The sequence below is a fragment of the Chanos chanos genome, chromosome 14 (assembly GCF_902362185.1).
Source record: "Chanos chanos chromosome 14, fChaCha1.1, whole genome shotgun sequence".
Lineage (NCBI taxonomy): Eukaryota > Metazoa > Chordata > Actinopteri > Gonorynchiformes > Chanidae > Chanos > Chanos chanos.
The window spans coordinates 5,461,434-5,474,335 of NC_044508.1; the positions used below are offsets into that span (position 1 = coordinate 5,461,434).

General features: G+C 41.4%; 1 protein-coding gene across 1 annotated transcript in view; it reads right to left on the reverse strand.

Moving 5' to 3' along the window:
* Window positions 1–479: 479 nt before the first annotated feature.
* The window catches only part of cacna1eb (calcium channel, voltage-dependent, R type, alpha 1E subunit b), a 31,751-nt gene continuing 19,328 nt past the window's right edge, over window positions 480–12,902 (reverse strand). Inside the window, exons 24-46 of the mRNA XM_030791767.1 lie at window positions 12,558–12,664; window positions 11,640–11,651; window positions 10,934–11,030; window positions 10,178–10,338; window positions 9,756–9,893; window positions 8,599–8,800; window positions 8,143–8,307; window positions 7,280–7,390; window positions 6,970–7,050; window positions 6,653–6,772; window positions 6,338–6,403; window positions 5,659–5,750; window positions 4,335–4,509; window positions 3,920–4,047; window positions 3,693–3,789; window positions 3,252–3,357; window positions 2,839–2,946; window positions 2,500–2,600; window positions 2,160–2,206; window positions 1,829–1,934; window positions 1,402–1,534; window positions 1,235–1,314; window positions 480–1,037 (exon numbers count right to left, since the gene is read on the reverse strand). Coding sequence (XP_030647627.1) covers window positions 480–1,037; window positions 1,235–1,314; window positions 1,402–1,534; window positions 1,829–1,934; window positions 2,160–2,206; window positions 2,500–2,600; window positions 2,839–2,946; window positions 3,252–3,357; window positions 3,693–3,789; window positions 3,920–4,047; window positions 4,335–4,509; window positions 5,659–5,750; window positions 6,338–6,403; window positions 6,653–6,772; window positions 6,970–7,050; window positions 7,280–7,390; window positions 8,143–8,307; window positions 8,599–8,800; window positions 9,756–9,893; window positions 10,178–10,338; window positions 10,934–11,030; window positions 11,640–11,651; window positions 12,558–12,664 — 2,991 coding nt within the window. The remainder of the gene's footprint in view (window positions 1,038–1,234; window positions 1,315–1,401; window positions 1,535–1,828; window positions 1,935–2,159; window positions 2,207–2,499; window positions 2,601–2,838; window positions 2,947–3,251; window positions 3,358–3,692; window positions 3,790–3,919; window positions 4,048–4,334; window positions 4,510–5,658; window positions 5,751–6,337; window positions 6,404–6,652; window positions 6,773–6,969; window positions 7,051–7,279; window positions 7,391–8,142; window positions 8,308–8,598; window positions 8,801–9,755; window positions 9,894–10,177; window positions 10,339–10,933; window positions 11,031–11,639; window positions 11,652–12,557; window positions 12,665–12,902) is intronic.

The following is a 12,902-nucleotide window of genomic DNA, read 5'->3' on the forward strand; positions in this document are numbered from 1 at the left end:
TTAGCCCAATCTCTCAGATTTACCAGACAAATTGGTGAATGGTCTATTGTAACGTTAAGCAATGTGGGACCCATACTCCGCGTTCCAAGTACGAAGATGTACATCCAAATTTATGACAGTGTACAAAAGCTTCATTACTTAGATGTTCGATGGGCATACAAGCATTTTTTTCATTTTCAAAATGTTCATTTTTCAATGGCTTTATAAATGACTTTTAAATGGCTTTTAAATGGTATGCCTCCACAAATGATGAAGCTATAATTATAGTGTTAAGACACCTCTCTGCTTTTTAAGTTATATGGATTTTAAAGGTTCTTTTTTTCAGAGAGAGCAGGCAATGGAATGAGAAAAATACAAATGCTTAAAGGTAAATATTTGCACCTTTCATGTCCTTTACCGTTCCTTATAACCAATATACCAGATCATTCTGGCATATCCTTCATAATACTTTGTTCTTCTTCATATTTTTCAACCTCTACCTAGCATTTATCGTCCTCTGTGTCACTTAGAGTCTCACAAGCAGCCAACGAGGCACTCTGGGCCAGCCGCTTCCGGAAGTGTCCATTGGGTATCTGCCAGCCCAGGCGTGAGCGCATGTGCACCGAGGCGCTGATTGTGTTGGAACGTCCCAAGCTGGTGGCCACTGCTGCCTCGAAGGTGAGAGTTTCCATCGGACCGGAAGGTTCCGGACTGTGTTCCTCCTCCTGAAGGGCCAGGTAAGGTTCTGAGGGGTAACGACGTGCAGAGGAGCTGAGGAAGTTTTCGTCTTCCCTGTCTGTGTCCTCCTGCTGTCCTTCCTCCACCTCCTGTTCTTCTGCACCTCCATCCCACGAAGCATCTCGAATGCGTCCCAGCTTCTGTGGGCTATCTCCCTCCTCGACGTCATCATCTTCTTGCGATGAAGGGTGTGTGCGGCACACCAGAGGCGAGTAAGAGATGTGGGGGCGGGAAGGGGTGGGGGTCTGAGATGAGTGGTGCCTGCCACTAGGGGTGCTCGATTCTGATGTGGAAGGTACAGGGCTATCAGAGCTGTTTCCCTGGAAATGAAAAAGAAATGGTCACTGAAAGATTTCAGCAACGGGTTTTTTGATGATGAACATGAATATGTTTCATTCAGAAAACATGTAGTTAAAGAGCACACAAGACAATGGAAAGGCTTTTAGTGAGTTTGTAAAAAAAAATAAAGCCCGAGGTGTATGTATGGCTTCAGCGATGGTCAACAGACCAAACGCACCTGTTTGGTGAGTGCACATGTCCGTTCTTCACTAGGAGAGCGTGTGTGGGCCTGAGCACTCCTCTGTTCAGAACAGGATACTGTATGGCACAGGGGAAAGATTGTGCATAATGTAAGAAATTCATATGGAAGGTAGAATTCATCAGTGTCAATATGCGAAGACTAACCGGCTGCTTTGTAGCTCTTGTGTCGTGGTCGAAATAGTCGTGCGGGAGATTGTTCCTCATGCCACAAATCATTCCCTTCTCGCTCTTCTCTAGTGGATGACGGATTATTCACCACACTGTGATCAATCTCCACCTGAGAGAGAGAGAGAGAGAGAGAGAGAGAGAACGAGGGAAAAGTGAGTTCTCCAAGTTCTTTCCTCCAAATATTAGTGTGGGATGCTGCAAGGCTCAATGGTTGGCTCTCTGAATTTTTTTTTCTTTTTTTTTTTTTTAAACAAATGCTCCCTAAATGCTCCTTTTGGGGAGGGCACCGTATTTCACTACAGTCAATCTGATGACTAATAGTTGTTGCTAAGGCATTTGATCCCTTACCCCAAGACTGGTGGTCTGGACTTTTGGTAAATCTGTTGCCAAAGCCATTTCTTACCAGTGATTGTTCATGGTCCTCATGACGTTCTCTGTCTTGTGCCATTTGCTGGATGAATAGCTCCTGAGGGGAAATAGGGCTCAGTGCCACAAACCCACCTCTGGTTCTGAAGATGGAACGCAAACATCAGAAATTCATACATACATGCAATGCTTGTAACACACTTACTAGGATGGGATATTGACCACCACAAAGTCGCTATTCGCACTGATGTTTCTGAGAGAAGATGAATGACCAATAAATCTGAATTGCTAACAACGTTCAAACTTTGTAAGCGGTAAACGCTTCTTTAAGGATAATCTCATGTAACAGGGAGGACATTGGGACTCACAGGGCTGAACCTGCATTGTGAGTGATTAGAGGAAGTGTAGGGGTACTCTTCTGCACAGAACAGAGAAAGAAAACAATCACTGTTAATATTTCAATGCTTAGAAAAGAATTCACATTGACAGCAACACCATTAAACGTTTAAAAAGACATCCCAATGTTGTTTAATGAGCTAAAAAGAGAATGTTTAATGAGGTAAACAAATTTCATCCCAAAAGCAGCTAATTTGCAACCACTAGATCAAAACTCTGTTATTATTTCTTAAGTATCTCATTAAGATCTGCAATGAGGGAGTTTCAGTGTTATTATTTTCTTAATTTATCTATTTATTTATTTTGGCTGACCTGCTCCTCGACTTGCTGTCTCAGTTTCTTGGCTTTGCTCTGTTTGAAGTAGTCCATGATCATCATAGAGGCGTAAATCTTTCCAACTGTCATGTCTGTGTCTACAAGACCACATCCACAATTTCACACAATAAACACATTAACCAAGATAATGGGGCGTTGGTGTACAAAATAAATGCAGAGACTGCCAAGATAAAAAAGTAGAACAATTTCTGCAGAAGAATTAACATTTTCTAACGACTTGTCCTTTTCTTGCTATTATGCCCCCAATGAGTTGCGGCATCCAATTTACAGTGTAAGTGAGTACAGAGTTTTACAGTGTAATGCTGCATGTGGCACCTTTGTTGATTGGCACCAGCAGGTCTAAGGTCTTCTGGGAGAGGTGTGGCCAGATGATGCTAATCTCTTTCTGTAGTTCAGTATCCAGTTGGACCCGGTCTTCCCCTCCTTCAGCACACAGATCGAAATATGTTATATGTTACAATACATATATATATAGTATGCTGTATATATTGTATGTCTCTACATATGTTTTTATATATATGTCTCTCTCTCTCTCTCTCTCTCTCTCTCTCTCTATATATATATATATATATATATATAGAGAGAGAGAGAGAGAGAGAGAGAGAGAGACAGATAGATAGATAGATAGATAGATAGATAGATAGATAGATAGATAGATAGATAGACAGATAGATAGATAGATAGAGTATCAAATCAGTAAAACACAGTTGTTCACCACTCTGTCTGACCTCGAGCGATTTTGATCTCCAGGGCGGTGCGGATCAGAGACATCAGGGTGGAGGTAAAGTGTACAGTCATGTCCTCATCCACAGGCATGTTCATCAAAACCAGCCTCTGTACAAAAAACAAACACTTATCAATGGCCAAAAATGGTTATCAATGCTCATCAACGCTAAAGAGGGTTTGTCAGCCATAAATTTGTGTCTCTGACAATACTGCCAATATCCAATCTACAGTTACAATGCATCGTTAATGTCTTACCCATCAATCAAATTATTAATCTAGATATGTCTATGTGAGAATATAAACTTGGAGCAAATATTTCATGTGGTCCCAAATGTACTAGGATACATGGATTTAAGTCTTCCCTGCAGTGTTCATATTATGCATTAGATATAAGAAATTCCATATGTAAGTCTATACTGTAGATGCTGTGTTTATCCCTTTACCTTATATGCGACTTTGGCAGGGCACTTCTTCCCAAGGCCAAGCGGTGGTGACATGTGCGTAAGCATTTCATACATGGCGGTGTAGTGAATACGGCCGCTGAAGATGGAAAAGGGAGAGGTAAACAGAGTAGAAAACGGCTGCACAGGTGAAAAATAGAAAATACGTTAAGTAAACACCATCAACCAGTGACAACAACAGACTAATGAAGCCACGGTTTGTCACTCACCATGCAGCGCGGTCGTATTCCCCCCAAATACGAACAAACTCGTCCAAGTGGTGCGGGCCAAGGATGGATGAATCACGTGTCAGATACTCAAAGTTGTCCATAATCACAGCCACAAACAGATTGAGCATCTGAAGACAGCGAAATACATGTGTAGGACGTAAATCAGTGTTATTTATACAGTGGTCATGTATTTACCCTGAGAAGACCATTATATACATATAAAAAAACCATTCAAGTCTTACGACAAAAAACAAAAAACAAAAACAGGAAGACATTTCATCATATTTGGGCCTCAACATCCTCGGTTCCTAATGTGTAATCTCAAAACGGTCTGCAACAGCTGCCTGAACAAAAACGAATTACATCAATCAAATTCCATTCCATTCTGTTACATATAAGTAAAATAATCCCTCACCAGGAAGGAGCTGAAGAAAATGAAGGAGACAAAGTAGAAGTAGGCGAAGTCGGTGCCACAACCCCCTTCGTGATCCGGGGATGTGAAGGGCGGGGCTATGGAAGGATCGGGTTCGCACTCCTTTCCGCCAAGACAGGAGAGCATGATCTCCTGCCATGACTCCCCTGTCGCACTCCTGCAAGCAAACACAGAACTTCATACAAAACAGAAGGATAGACTGATCCATATACACACAGACAGACAGACAGACAAATAGACAGACAGACAGATACAGACAGACAGACAGACAGACAGACAGACAGATAGATAGATAGATAGATAGATAGATAGATAGATAGACAGACAGACACATACATACATACATACATACATACATAGAGGGCTTTTAAAGATACCAAAACACATTCCTCTCAAAGCTATAGAACAACAATGTTTCCATTACTGATTTGTAAGCTAGTTTTCCGATTACAGCGTATATTGCTCATAGAATGGAAAAATCAGCAGTGCATTTGCTCCATTTGTTTGCCTTGTTCACTGCATGCCTTGTTTGCTGTGTTAGAAGTCATAATTAGCTGTCTAAAAGCACATTATTAGCCCTACCTTTTTCTGTCCTCTCCTGAAATGTTTGTCCTACACATTGAGCTAGCTAATTAGGCGGCGATGACAACGGCAATAACAGGCCTACATGGGTTCAGGTTGCGACAGAGCCGCGAGGGGCTAATTAACTGTCAGCAGAGCAAGTTGTTACTCATTAAACAGACTAGCAGATCAATGCAGTTACACAGACTAGCAACAAATTAATTTCACTTTTTACAGTGTTTTTTTTTATGATATTTCACACTAACAAGCACACTAGCAAAAACAGCTGAGCTAGAAAAAAACCCCTGCTCAATATACTTTCAAATACTCGGATTCTTTTGGATTTTCAATGGAAAGGCGGTCCTGATTTGTCTTACCCAAGCATTTATGTATAATTTACAATTGACATTTGCTGTAGACATCCAAAATTCCCCTTATAAAATACCTCCTTTTAAGCACCACTGAAAACTTTGCCTGAAAAATGTATGAAGATCAGACAACAAGCTCAGGTGATGAATTCATTCATTTTGACTCATCAGGTCACTATTTTTACAGTGAAGACACTTGAGTCCGGTCTTTGAAGCCCTGCTAGTTTTAGCCTTCAACATTGTAATTAGATGTCATGTACATTTCAGCCAACAGCTTCCATAGCTGATATAAAAACCAGCAGGTCTTTGCACCTCAAGGACTGGAGTTTAAAGAATCCTGTTTTGTTGAATAGTTTGGAACAGCTACTGACGCGTACCTGAAGAGGAGCATCAAAGCACCGGAGAAGGTCTTGAAGTTGTTGTGCTGGTTGATGTGGCTTTCATCATTCAGTTTAATGTTTCCAAACACCTGTCGTACCATACGGAAAGGACACATTCGTTTCACAATGCAGGCCCAGACGTACCGCACAGAAGCTCATTGCCAACTCAAAAGGCAAATGAAGGGCCAAGAAAACCATTACATCTGATCTGCACAGAGCAAATATACCAGTTATCCATGTTATCTGATTTACCAGTGTTACAAATATCCACAATGCCCCAGACCGGGACAATATAAACACCCTTACAGTTCATTTAACTTTGCTGAATCTTCACTATATCATTCACCTCTATAACAATAATAATAATCATAATTAGCAATGTGAGGTGTTCAGAGGAGCTCAGGAATGAATCTGTTGGGTGTTGGGTATTCCAGAACTCTCAGAAGACTAGCATTGTGAGAAAGAGAGAGAGAGAGAGAGAGAGAGAGAGAGAGACAGAGGCATTTTGTCCAAGGTACGATTAACTCTCCCACTCTTTACTTTAATTATAGTGAACCCCCCCCCCCCCCCCCCCCCCCCGCCCCCCCACAACTTCCATTTAAGTACAGCATGCCCATCTCTGTGCCAGCTTGTCTATAGATACTAATGCAAAGGATGATAACTTCAGAGTTCTTACCTGCATACCAATAATAGCGTAAATGAAGAACAGCATAGCGATGAGCAGGCAGACGTAGGGGAGAGCCTGAAGAGAAGAGAGAGAGAGAAGGAATGAGACATTTCACTGAATACGCTACTATATTTAGATGTGCATGTGTAAAGGTGCAATTGTGGCAGTTATTTGTAAACACAGGAAAATAGAGACAACACACACACACACACACACACACAGAGACACACACACACTCTCACACACACACACACACACACAGAGAGAGAGAGAGAGAGAGACAGACACACACACACACACACACACACACTCACACATGCAGACCTTAAACGATTGTACGAAGGTCCAGAGCAGGATTCGGATTGTGTATCCTTGTCTTAGGAGCTTGATGAGTCTGGCTGTTCGGAAAAGCTTCAGGAAGCTCATGTTGATGACGTTCACTGACTACAGGACAGAGGAAAAAACGGTTAAACCGCAGAATAACAATGAGGGCAAAAGGGACTGTTAGCGAAGAGGTCACAGAGCACAATCCTACTACATGCATTTGAATCAACACTGACATATGGGTTCCAGTTCCGTGATTGACACAATCACCTGTTAAAGGTCATTTGTTTGTAATGGTGAAAATACTTCATCTTTACCTGCAAATCCACCACTATCTCAGTAATACTGCCCAGCACCGTGATGAAGTCAAAGATGTTCCAAGTATCTCTGAAATAATTCTGCAAGAAGAAATAACATGACAAATGTGATGTTCGTGTGGGTGGGTGGAGAAAGTTCTAGAGAAAAAAAAAACCAAAACAAAAATGATGGGTTTTTATGATAACCTCATTAGTAAAGCATCCGCCGGCTTTATGCTAACTCATCTGTCACGCTGACGAGTTCTGGTAAACGTTCTCATCAAAGGGGGGGGGGGGGGGGGGGGGCACCAAGACAATTTGTATTACTCACCATAAAACCAAAGGCCATGATTTTCAGAATGCACTCCAGAGAGAAGAGCAGAGTGAAGGCTGTGTTCAAGTGCTTCAGAATCATGTCATACGCAGCCGGTGCTGAGTAGTACTAGATATAAAGCAAAATAAACAAATAAACTAAACTAAACTTTTCCGACCTTGAAATAAAGAATTAACTAAGCAATTAACTAACAAACCTGAGTATGTCCCACAAATACATCTAATTAAACATCAAATTCTCCAGCAAACAATTCCTAACCCATTGAAATGTTTTATTTTCATATCATTTTGACACATCTACTGAGGCATAACCTTGAAGACTGTTATGGAATTTAGATGATTTCAGAGACATCTAATACAAACAGAGCAAAAAATGAGTTATGTTGACAAGCTCTCTGTAGACCTGAATAGACAAACAGTTTTAACTACATCTGGACCATTCCAGTACATTACAGAAGCCCAGTATGTCTAGTAGTGCACTTTAAAGAGAGAAATCCTTGGCCAAACGTGTAATTTTGGGAGGGAGAATCACTGGAGCTGTCATAATCGACTACCTCTCTTAGAAAAGTAGGATTATTTGCTTTTTGTTAAATCTGGATATAGACATTTTAAATCAGTGTTTCTAATCCTGGGGGACCGAATAAACTGCACATTTTGGCCTTAATTATAATTCTCATGTCTTATATCAGCATATTTAGCTGAAGGGCTCGTTAACCTGTGGATAAGTTAAATCAGGTGTTACAACACTGGACTAGAGCAAAAATGGCTTGTTCTGTGGATTGCCAGGACCGAAGCTGATTAGACAAGACTTAGATATTGAATTATTATAAGCTCTGGCACTTCTTAAATGTCCCTCCTTACCTTCATCATGAGGACAACCGTGTTGAGAGCGATCAGGACGAGGACCGTGTACTCGAATGAGGGAGAGACCACGAAATGCCACAGACGATACTGAAGCGTCTGTCTGTTCTTGGGCATGTATCGTGTCAGAGGCTTAGCGCTGATGGCAAAGTCTATACAAGCCCTCTGGGGAAGGGAGAGAGAGAGCGAGAGAGAGAGAGAGAGAGAGAGAGAGAGAGAATTGAAGACATGAAGTGAGACAGTTTTTCTTTTTTTGAATTCATACATTTTCATCATCTCGGGGTGACAGCCTAGGCCCTGTTTAGCACGTGTTCTGGGATTAATACCGAGCACAACTAAATTAGTTCATCTCGAATTCTTGTCTGTGACCTCAGGGTATGGCTTGCACATGAAAGGTAATATTCTGGAAAGACAAAGCAGCACTGGCATGTAGAAGATTAATGGACCTTCATTTACCTCATTCTTCTCTAAACTGCATTCCTCCATCATCTTATCCCCCTGTTCCTGGAAAGTGATGATGATGAGGGCGACAAAGATATTGACGAAGAAGAAAGGGAAAACCACAAAGTAGACCACGTAAAAGATGGACATCTCCATGCGGTTTCCCTGACTGGGGCCGTGGTCTTCCTCAGTAACGTCTACGGAGTGCTGAAGGACCCTGAAAGAGAAGGGTTGGGATATGTGAGATACACACACACACACACACACACACACACACAGACACACACAGCGTAATAGTGTGAACAACTGACAAAGGTTTTCCAAACCTGAATTTAATAAGTGAAAGAGGTGGTTTAGTTCAGGGGTTTTCAACCTTTTTCAACATGCTCCCCCCTCTGCTTTGTCTAAGTTTGAACTACCCCCCCCCCCCTGTTTTTTTCATTGTACTCGTTGGTTTGCGCCTAAAAATCTCTTAACCTTGCACCCCCCCCCTCCCCCTTGACAAGTGCTCGCGTCCCCATCTCCACCAGGTGGGCGGGCCCCACAGCTTGAAAACCCCTGGTTTAGTTCACTGCTTTCCAATCCGCTCCTAAGAACCTCACCAACAACACCCTGCACATTTCGGTTTTGGCCCTGCACGACCACACCTGATTTCACTGATCAGCTAATCATCGTACCTTTCTTTAGCCCAGTCAGCTGGGATGATCAAGGGCTAAAACAAGGGGTAGAGGGGCAGGGACAGATTGATAACCAACAGTTTGGTCTGCAGAGTGTGTATTTGTGTATGTGTGTGTGTCTGTGTGTGTGAATCCAGGTTGTGGTGTGTGTTTAAGTGAATGTTTGTTGTAGTGTGTGTGTGCGTGCGTGTGTGTGTGTGTGTGTGTGTGTGTGAGAGAGAGAGAATCCATGTTTTGGGTGTCTTTAGTGAATATTTGTTGTAGCGTGCATGTGTGTGTGTGAGAATCCATGTTGTTGTGTGTGTTTAAGTGAACATTTGTTGTAGTATGCATGGTGTGTGTGTGAGAGAGAATCCATGTTGTTGTGTGTGTTAAAGTGAACATTTGTTGTAGTGTGTGTGTGTGTGTGTGTGTGTGTGTGTGTGTGTGAGAATCCACATTGTGTGTGTTTAAGTGAACATTTGTTGTAGTGTGTGTGTGAGTGTATGTACTAACTGTGGCCAGCCTTCTCCAGTAGACACTGTGAAAAGGGTGAGCAGGGCCCACATTACATTGTCATAGTGAAACTCATGTCTCTTCCATTCTCTCTTCTTCAGCTCCTTTCTGTCTCTCCCATAGTCAATGTAAAAACCTCTGTGGACAGCAGACACAAAAAAAAACATTACCAGTCACCAATACTCATCAGAAATATCAACAAATATCCACAGCTCTCACTTTACAGAAACACTGTGAAACACAGGTTGGCAATTATGATCGCAGAAGTTTTGATGTGGACATTTTGTCCCTTGTGTGTATGTGTGGGCGCCATGTTTGTGTATGTGTGGGTGCATGTTTGTGCGTGTGTGGGTTCATGTTTGTGTGCGTGTGTGTGTGTGTGTGTGTGTGTGTGTGTGTGCGTGCGTGTCTCAGTCACTCACTGGCATTCTCTCTGGGTTCTCATGGAGCCGTCGGTGCAGTAGAAGAACTTTCCTTTGAAGAGCTGCACGGCGATGACGGCGAAGATGAACATAAACAGCTTGTAGACGATGAGAATGTTGAGGACGTTTTTCAGGGAGGTCACCACACAGTCGAAAACCGCCTGCACACGCCAGCGACGCATCATGAAAAATATGAATTATATTGGCATGCATTACCTTTATGAAATTTTTAAAAAAAAGAAAGAAAAAAAAACAAACCAACTTAAGGAAACATTTTATCCCCGAACTATGCCAATATATTTATGAGTAAGTTCCCCTGTTTTCTTGTAGACTGGTGAGGGAAAGAGCTTGTTAACCTGAAGACTGGTAAGGGTTTAAGACCCAAACACAACTATTCACTGTTCCTAACCAAGGCAGTTAACCTCAGGTTTACTCCAAAGTTCTTTAATATGTAGTATACTTCTTATAAGTCATTTCTGATAAAAGCATCAGCTAAATAAATACATGTAAACATCAATGTGATCACAAGATTCACATCTAAATGAACCTTTGAAAACTGACAGTGATTTTGATAGATGGTTGTGTGTGATCTGTTGTATGGAAGTGCTGTCTGGATTCTATATGCAAAATCCAAAAACACACAGTATATTTGAATGCTCAGCAACGGGCAAACAAACTTAACTGGGCAAACTGGTTGAAACAGAGAATGTTCTAGACCATTGTATGTCTAAGGTATGGACAGATGCGTGTGTTTACCTTAAGTTTGGGCAGTCTTTTTATGGTCTTAAGCGGCCGAAGTACTCGGAGAACCCGAAGGGATTTGATGGTTTTGATGTCTCGACCCTTGTTGTTTCTGATAGCGTGAAAACCAAAAAGAAAAGTCCCAGTTCAAAAGAGGTAACGATGAAATGCATACTCACACACATGTAACCTCAAAGCAGAACGCACAAAGACTAGCTTCAACTCACAACACAGTATGAAACACACACACACATAACACAGAATGTAGACACTTTGAAAACAATTAACATTTTCTTTCAACTGAATGACTATGAATTATTTTTTATGCATAATCTGAATGGCATTTTTCCTCCTGCCCATGGTGCTTATTTCAGTGTTTTATTCAATCTTTTCAGTCCTCACACTGTTGGTTCATTGAGACAAATGTTGACTCATTGTTTATTTTCACCTCAATTATCCTGCAACTAAAATGAATAAAACATAATCAAAATAAATCTAGCTAAATAAAACACTGAGACAAAAGTCTACTGGTTGACATGTTCACGTTTTGAAGCCTTGTTTCTATAAATTTATCGTTAAGGTCATGTACTTGAACCTAATGAGAAAAAGAATATCTAGCCTAATTGGACGGACGGATGCCTAGCTGAGGGGAAACTCACAAAAGACGAAACGGACGGGGAAAAAAAAACGAGTGTGAAGAATGAGCAGTGACTGTTTTTACCCCATGACATTCCTGGGATCCCCCAAAAGAGATACAATCCACATGGATAAACAGAGAAAAGAGGAATTAAAAAGAGAAACAGTCATATAAACAGCCATAAAGCATACGCTGACAACACTGATATACAAAATTCTCGATTGCACTGCAGCGTCACCTAGATGTACACCGGAGAACTTTGTTTGCAACCTACGGAAACGCCCGTAGGAGACAGGTTTCAAGTGCGATAGCCTGAGACGGCACATGGAAAATGCTAGATTTCATGCAAAGTCGTAAATTCCATGACGAGAAGTTCATTCCATGTGTCCATGTGTGCTTCTATAAAAATGGAGTGAGGGATACATAGCTATCTTTGCATTTAACTATATCTGTGATGTAGGTTTATAATTTAAAGGTTTATAATCTTCATCTGAAAACCACAAAACATCTTTACAAGTTGTTAGAAGGCGTTATAAGTCTGATCTAATAAAGCACGTGCAATATTTCCTTGCTTATGGTCAAGGTATTTTTTTACCGCACTTAGTCCTGAAAATTCTGATGCTATTACGACACACCATCGATAATCCCAGAGTTCATCAAAAATCAGTTTTGAGTGAGGTACTAAAATAATATCAGACAAATATCAAATTCGTGTAACAAATTTCTGTGTCTGATGTACTAATGTACCATGAAGCTGTTGTGGGTGTGTAATATTTATGTAATTCTTTGCAATATGAGTATGCGCTCTTAAAGAATTCAAACAGAACATTACTGTCAAATGTCACATGTTGTTTTCAACATGACATGACGTATAGATTTGGATTCATTCCCACGTATGAAACCCTCAGTCTGAATAACGCCCCCCCCACCCCCCGTGACGAGGAGGTTGGTTTGAATCGTTTGGTTAGTCAGGCGTGTGGAGTCCACGTGACAATGACTCACGTAAGAGCAAAGGCAATCAGGGCGCCCACCACCACTATAAAATCCAGAATGTTCCACAAGTCCCGGAAATACGAGCCGTCGTGCAGGATTAGGCCTTGGTCTATCATCTTTAAAATAAGCAGAAACACACACACACACACACACACACACACACACACACACACACACACACACACATCCAGCAGGTCAACCATATGCTTCCATTTTGGATCAGATGGCCAAGATGTTTTTGTAAATAATATCTAACTCTAACTTGGTTTGTTTAGAAAGTTACATTTCACAGTTTTAAAAGACATCCATTTGCATAGGGGAGTACAGTGCAGTCAAATATTACTGATTCAACAA